The 7,396-nt window shown below is 46.2% G+C and overlaps 1 protein-coding gene across 1 annotated transcript; it reads right to left on the bottom strand.

The window, feature by feature from the left end:
* Positions 1 to 385: 385 nt before the first annotated feature.
* LOC310677606 (uncharacterized protein) lies at positions 386 to 3,221 on the bottom strand. The gene is made up of 3 exons (XM_083440682.1): positions 2,948 to 3,221; positions 1,182 to 1,429; positions 386 to 786 (listed from the first exon to the last, which is right to left on the bottom strand). The coding sequence occupies exons 1-3, from the start codon at positions 3,216 to 3,218 to the stop codon at positions 463 to 465; spliced, it is 843 nt and encodes a 280-aa protein (XP_083296808.1). The 5' UTR covers positions 3,219 to 3,221; the 3' UTR covers positions 386 to 462.
* Between the last annotated feature and the right edge of the window lie 4,175 nt (positions 3,222 to 7,396).

Here is a 7,396-nt window from a genome sequence, read left to right as displayed (position 1 = left end):
ACACCAGAATTTTATGGCACATCAATGTTCTCAGGGTCACCCTTACAAAGAAGTAAGTTAATCACAGTGTTTAACATCTCTCTGATGCTATTATTGCACAACTTTCCGAACAACACACTATCAAGCCCTAAATCAAGCATAAGCTGATCTTACTAAATCGATCACAGGTGACGGGCTCTTGTCTAATTTTATATCAGGCTTCTCCAGATGTTGCTGTTCTGCCCTATGACCTAAATTTAAGGGGCAGCTTGAAGCTGGTCTGTGTCAAGCCCTCGTTTAAATGTCAAAACTCAGTTAAGGTCTTGCTGAATGAATTAGCTTTTTTAACAAAACATACATTGCTGTGCAAAATATATTCAAAACCTATGTATTCAGGAATCTCGGTAGCTATAAATATAGCTCTGGAAGAGCAGACTTTAGTGCAAATCCTTCTGTGGGTCAGCAGCGTTCCTGACGATTGACTCAGAGGGGCAGGAAGACAGTTCTAGGGTCCTGGCATCCTATGAAGTAGGGCATGGGCATTGGCCAGAGAGCACCAGGTTGCCCTCCAGAGTTGCTTCTGGGATCCAGAGTTGGAGCTGGCATTGGAGGGAAGGGGATGCCAGAAGGAACAGCTTCCCTCCCAGTGAAAGTATGCTGGTGTGGAGAGTAAACATAGGACACAGGCCCACTTTGAGGTCCAAAAGGGAGGGGGCTGTAAAATGGCACTGCATGAAAAGTTTCGGGTCTCATCTCCTGCAACTGACGCTTCAGTTTCATCCGCCGGTTCTGGAACCAAGTCTTGATCTGTGGACAGGAGAGAGAGAGAGAAGTGGATGAACTAATGGAGGAGCCCTTCATTGGTTAACAGAGCATTCTCCCTCACTCAACCACTTTTATGTTGAAATCCTTCTGCTTCTTTAAAATTTCCCACACCACCATGTCATTTCCAGATTGTCATTTTTTTGGTGGTGGTGGGTGGAGACCTTGAACCTCACGCTGAAGGAAAGGCATAATATAAAATGCAGTAAGAATTGTTTAAAGTTAAGAAAAGTCAGTCAAGGAAATTCTCTCATGCACACATCCATACCCACCTGCCTCCCCAAAAGTAGCTAGATTATTTTATTGTCTTTTACTCAGTATAATAGCCATTTTAGGGTCTCTCTGAGTCTGTCAGGAGTTGAGCCAGTCTGGTCGCTTACCTGGACTTCGGAGAGTTGCATCTTACTGGCCAGTTTGCGTCTCTCTGCGGCGCCCAAGTACCTGTGCCGCTTAAAGGAGTTCTCCAAGGTGCTGATCTGCTCCACGCTGAAAGCGGTGCGCAAGCGACGGCTGTTGGTGCTTCTACTGCCGCTGCCGTCTTCAGGGGCCTGGCTCTCCGAGAGGCTCCCTTCGCCGTCCGAGCTGCCCTCAGTTGCACTCCACGTCTGCTTGGGAGCCTCAGACGCCTCTGGCAGAAAGAAGAGACAAAAGCCAGATGGTCAGGGACACGCCCACCGTGGAAATCAATAGCGGGTAAAGGAACACATTTCCCGTGTTCGGAGAAACTGATGTTTTATCCCCCTCAAAATCCTAGGGCAGTAAGCTGGGCTCAGCTATTTCCGGCTCATTCGTCCAGCCTACATGCATGTCTTATTTTTTTAAAAAGAGCCCCATTGCACTGAAGAGAAATTACTCCCGATATAAGTATGCATCGCATTGCAGTTTTAGCGCCGTTCATTCACAGCACCGGGAAAACACTTCCATTATCCTCTATTTTATTTTGCTCTATCAATCGCTCTCTTTGAAAACCCCGAACTATTTCACAATAAAAACATCAATAACAACACACACAAGCGACTTCTAGGCCAATGCAGAGAAGACTGGGGGGTGGGGAGATCTCCACTTAAAAGACTTGTTAAAAGAGAAAGGACTTCAATAGATGCCGAAAAGATAATAAAAGAGGTGACCGACTGATGGGAGGAAGTTGCAAAGGGTCTGAACCGCCACACCAACAGTCGCGATTCCCTTACTCTGCCCTGGGCAGTTTGTTGATAAGAGCATGAGACTTTTAATCTCAAGAGCCGTGGTTTCGAGCTCCACGTTGGGCCAAGTGACCCTCGTGGGCCCTCCTAAGTCAATGATTCTATGATTCCTACACCTGAGTTTGCCATTTGATGTAAGAGTTTCACCTGGGTGATTAAGTCTTATAGAGCTGGTTAGGACTTTCCGCACAGGATCGGGATATATTTCAGCCAGGTCTTCCCCCGCAAAGTTGGCTTTTAGTTTGACAGATAGTGGTGGAAACACAGGCCACTATTTCCAGGTGGAAAGAAGGGCTCGGATGGGTTTTAGGGAAAGCGGCTTGCGATCAATGGTTTTCGCAGCTCGGCCTTGTCGAAGGAATTGAAAGGAAGCAAAGGACCTGATCAGTGACCGGGAAACCGGGAAATAGTAAGTGGCCTATACTCTATTCCGTGCTCGATTGTTAGGAAAACCGAGCCAGTGTCTCGCCTCCCCATTATTAATGTTGAAGCCGCCTTTCCAACCTCCTAGGCTTTCGAACCAGCGTCCCCAGAAAACCCCATCGCGCCCCGACGGGCAATATTCCCCACGTTGGAAAGTCCGGCTAGACTCTATAGAGAGCATTAGGATTCGCCCTTCCCCAAAGTTGCATTATTCCGTCGAAAAAAAGCAACAGCCGGGGCACTTGCTTCCGAGGAATTGCGAGTTTAGAAACCCGGAGATCAATGGGAAAGACCTATAAAAACAATAAGAGCAGTGCTGGATCAGGCCAGCGGCCCAGCAAGTCCGGCGTCCTGGTCTTAACAGTAGCCAACCAGATGACCATGGGAAGCTCAATAGCGTTCTCCCCACCTCCGTTTCCCAGCAGCTGGTATCAATCAGGACACAAATTGGAAGCAGAGTATAGTGAAGGCAAATTGATAGCCTCTCCTCCATGAATCGGAGCCTGCTAGAGAAGTAGTACCTGCTGACGTCGAGGAGGAATTCACTTTCTTCTGGAGCGAAGGGAGGTGTTCAGAAGGCGGTTCGTGGCCCCTGGGAACGACTTTTTCCCCGACCGGCCTTCCTTCTCTCCCGGCAGACCGGCAATTAGACGGAGGCTCGCTCTGCTGGGTCCGGATGCCGTCGGGGAAGGCCGAAGACGCGGTTGGGCTGACTCCTTCCCTGTTCCGGGCGTGGCTGGTGGCTTGGCTGCTCTGGGAGAGCCACTCTACCGAGAAGGGAGCCTTGGTCATGGCGCGCTTGCCGTCGGGGGTTAGACGAGCCCGGGTACTGTGCGCTGGATGAGCTGAAGCCTTTGGACGCGCAGGCCGTGACGCGCATCTTCCCTTATATGGGGCGCCCCCAAGCAAACAGCGACAGGGGCAAACACAACATCAAAGACCAGATAAGTACCGGCTCATTATCATCATGCCTCCCCGACAAAAGAGGTTGTTCGCACATTTTCCAAAGCCCTGGTAGGGCTGGCTCCACCGTGTCTGCCGAGAGATAATTTCATTGGATTGTAAGCGATTTACAGGACTTGTCACATCCTTTATCCGTCTATGCAAATGTTCGCTTACTGCCCGACTCGATTGAAGGAGGCTTCAAAAGGCAACCGGGGAATTCCAATACCCCGCGCTCGGAGCAACGGCCATTTCTTCTTTTCTTTTTTCTTTTCTTTTTTTTCAAATACACATTTCGGAGAAAAACGGGCCTGGATATCATTTGCCGTCTTCTTCAGACTGGAATGAGGACCCCTTTCAGAGTGTATTGCCTTAAAGAGCTGCCAGGGTCGTAAAATGGATGTCAGAGAAGGCAAAGGTGAGCTTTAATGGGGAAAAGAAGCATCGTCGGTTGTTGCTGTTCGATCAGAGTTAAGCTTTTTCCATTCAGTATAGCATGGCCAGGCAAGCTACATTTTTTGCTGGACCCCCAAGATCCAAAAGGCCCTTCCAATGAAACAATCCAGGCAGTTGTTTTGTGTGCAAGGCCTGGAGTTCACAGGCCTTCTAGGAAAACACCACAGCCTGGTTCTCCCCAAGCGGCTTCATAATTTAGAGAGGATCAGATGAGTCGGTTTGTTGCTTTCATTGTTGAGCAGTTGGGAATCAGACATCCTGGCTGGTCCATTGCAGATTGCTGAGAGATCCAGGAGCAGACCCCAAGCTCCTAGACCTCTCAAGCCCCACAAACCCCAGCAATTGCACCAGCTAGGTTTTGAGGTTTCTGCACTGTTGGTTATAATTTATTACTGCCCATCACCCTCCCTCTCCCCTCTCCAAAATAATAGTTTTGCCTCTTCAAGGCACTCCATGGCTCTTCTCCCTTCTTGGTGTAGTAGAATAGTGGTAGCTGTTGGACTCCAAACTCCCATCAGGTCTAGCCAACATGGTCAGTGGTCAGGGATGATTTAAGTCAAATCCCAACAACATGTAGCGTATACTATGTTGGTGGACCCTGAGCTTAAAACGTTGGGCTCCTAGGACTTGGAAGGCCAGGGGTCGAAGCCCAACTTGGCCATAAAGCTCACTGATCTGGGAGCAGTCACCAACTTTTAGTGTAAATTACTTTGCAGGGTCGTTGTGAAGGGGGAAATGAGAAGGGGGATGTCATGCAATCCACATTGAACTCCTTGGAGGAGAGATGGCGTAGACATCTGTAAGTAAATGAACAGAATTCTCACAAACAGCCCCCAATATGGGTTATTTTGAGAGTTTGTTGCTATCCTAAGATCGCGATTTAAGATTCATGACTGGTTGGGGTTTGGAACCTAGGACACTGCCAGTCCTGCTTTACACCGTGTTGACTTTCCCAGGTAGTAGTGAAAAGGGCAGGCCATAGATTGTGTGTTGTGATATGCAGCTATGTACATATGTTTGTTTTCAACATTACAGTGGTACCTTGGGTTACAGATGCTTCAGGTTACAGACGCTTCAGGTTACAGACTCCACTAACCCAGAAATAGTACCTCGGGTTAAGAACTTTGCTTCAGGATGAGAACAGAAATCGCGCAGCAGCAGCAGGAGGAAGCCCCATTAGCTAAAGTGGTGCTTCAGGTTAAGAACAGTTTCAGTTAAGAACGGACTTCCAGAACGAATTAAGTACTTAACCCGAGGTACCACTGTATTTCTACAGTGAAATCTAGGGCACTGTTTTCACAGTTTCCTTTTCTGAGCTTTGACGCACCCCATAAGCAACATAAGAGACGAAAAATTCTTAAATTGGCATTTAGGTTAATTCTCTGCCAACAAGGTTTGGTGTTCAGGAGAACAGCAGTTTCAAGGGAGAGAATGAAAAACATATTAAAGCTTCCCTGAGTGCAATTTAGAAGGAATACAGATTAACATTTGCCCAGTGTTTATTTGTGTGATCTGCACACAATCATTCGGTTTCAGCTCTGAGTTTATACAGATAGGTCAACTAGTTTGGGTTGAGTTTTCTCACTTTGGGGTTGCTTAGCTAGCCATGCCATCCAAACACGTGCTCAGGAGGGTTTTACTAGTTGTTTTAATGTTTGCCCCATCTCCCTACATTCAAGGGAGCTTTTTGTCACAACATTGTGAATTCTAGCTACACAGAAAATCACTGAGAGCCAGGCATTCTTAAACTTGTAGGCTTCAATGGCCTTAAAGCATGTCTCATTCTAGGTGAGATGGTGCCTGATTCTGTGTGAGATGGTGGTACAGATGTTTCGTAAAACTACAGTATGTAGCCAAGTAGATCTGAGAAACTTTTCAAAGTCTAGCACTTGAACAGAAATCTCTGAAAACAAGGAGGGATAGATCTGTATCTGTAGATCTGTAGCATTTAAATACGTAGTGATTTGCATACATTATGTAAGCATTCCTTACAATAGCCCTAGAAGATACTATAATCCCTGCAGTGTCGACCAATATGGCTTCAGCCTTTTGTGATGTACTCTCCCCCACTCTAAACAGAATCCTCGTGGTGCATTACACAATTTAGCTCCACAAAGCACCAGTATTTACGTGGGATTTCTTTAACAGTTAAGGCAATAACTTAATCTGTGTTAGTGATGCCTAACAATATTAAGTAATGGCCTGCTGGATTCAATCAAGGCCCACCCTATCTAGTATTCTTTGGAAGAATCCCCACAAAGCAACAGGAGGTAGATGGCCCTCCAGAAATTGGCAAAACCTGATATACTTTCTGCCAGACACAAGGGCTTCATTGTTTAAGGCTGTTTTATTAATTCATGGCTAAGGAGAAATATAAACCAAAAAGGCATCCACACTTAAAGCTTTTGCTTTGATACCTACCACAACAGAGCACCACATCCAAAACACGCCAGAAGTGGCTGTAATGTTTTCCTCCGGCATCCACTCAGGTCACTGATTAGCACTCATTTTCTGAATGTTTTTAGGGAATATAGTAGCAGCATCTCTATAAAGAAACAGATTATCAAGGAATTTTGGTCCTGCAAACCTTCAACTGGTAAAGGTAAGCTGGAACAGGTGGGTTTTTGCATTGAACATGTAACCATTGTAAAACATGGTTCTTTTTCACCAAAAAAACCCCTCCAAAATAAGCACAATCTACCCACACTATACCCTATATTTTCAATTTGCAGCTAATATTTATTTGTGAGATCATCAACCACCCTAGCCCATGAATGATAACTGTGTCCAAATCCACATTCAGTAATGTGAGACATACCTCCTGTGCTTTTATTGATTGTAGAGGAGGAAATATTTTTTTATCATTTATTTATTGCAGCTGCCATGTTTCCTGATAGTGATTTAATGAGGGCAGGGGAGCTGTATCTTTTGAAATTTGCCTTCTCTTTGGCTGTTACCAGTTAGGTTTCTGGGCCTGAATTGAATCTGGTAATCATTTTTATTGCTACAAGAAAAGTATTGACCAGTAGGCTATGTTGGGTAGGTCTGCTGAATTGCCAGTTTAGTTCATTGGCAGGAAAACAGGGTTAATGGCAACACATTTCTTGATGCTTTTTATGAAGCTGCAGAAAGTGCTAGCAGTCATTGTTCTTTCACTCCTCCACTACCCAAAGTGTTATGTCTATGGCAATGCTGTCCTCATTACAAGGTTCTTGCTTTGAGGGGGAAGGGGCCATAAATCAGTGACACCCTTCCATGAGAAGGTCCCAGGTTCAATCCCTAGAATCTCCAGCTTAAGAAGGATCAGTGATGGAAAAGAGTCAGAGTTGACAACGGCTGGAGGAAATGGACAAATTGTCGAACCTGATACAAGGCTGCATCCTATGCCATAAACAAGGAGTGGGGGGTTTCTTTCAGCTTGAGGACCACATTCCCATCTCTTCAGCCTTCTGGGGACCACAGGCAAAAGTGAGCATGCAGTTTAGCATTGTACAGTTGTTGTTTAGTCGTGTCCGACTCTTTGTGACCCCATGGACCAGAGCACGCCAGGCACTCCTGTCTTCCACTGCCTC

This window comes from Podarcis tiliguerta (genome assembly GCF_965153285.1).
Source record: "Podarcis tiliguerta genome assembly, chromosome: 5".
Lineage (NCBI taxonomy): Eukaryota > Metazoa > Chordata > Lepidosauria > Squamata > Lacertidae > Podarcis > Podarcis tiliguerta.
The sequence above is the reverse complement of the archived record's forward strand: the minus strand, read 5'-3'. Positions and strand labels throughout refer to the sequence as shown.

Excerpts from the sequence above, each read along its gene's own strand:
- LOC310677606 (XM_083440682.1), bottom strand. The coding sequence starts at position 3,218 with ATGACCAAGGCTCCCTTCTCGGTAGAGTGGCTCTCCCAGAGCAGCCAA. Across the intron at positions 1,430-2,947 it reads TTCCTCCTCGACGTCAGCAG|AGGCGTCTGAGGCTCCCAAG; the intron begins GTACTACTTCTC and ends TCTTTCTGCCAG. Across the intron at positions 787-1,181 it reads TGCAACTCTCCGAAGTCCAG|ATCAAGACTTGGTTCCAGAA; the intron begins GTAAGCGACCAG and ends TCCTGTCCACAG.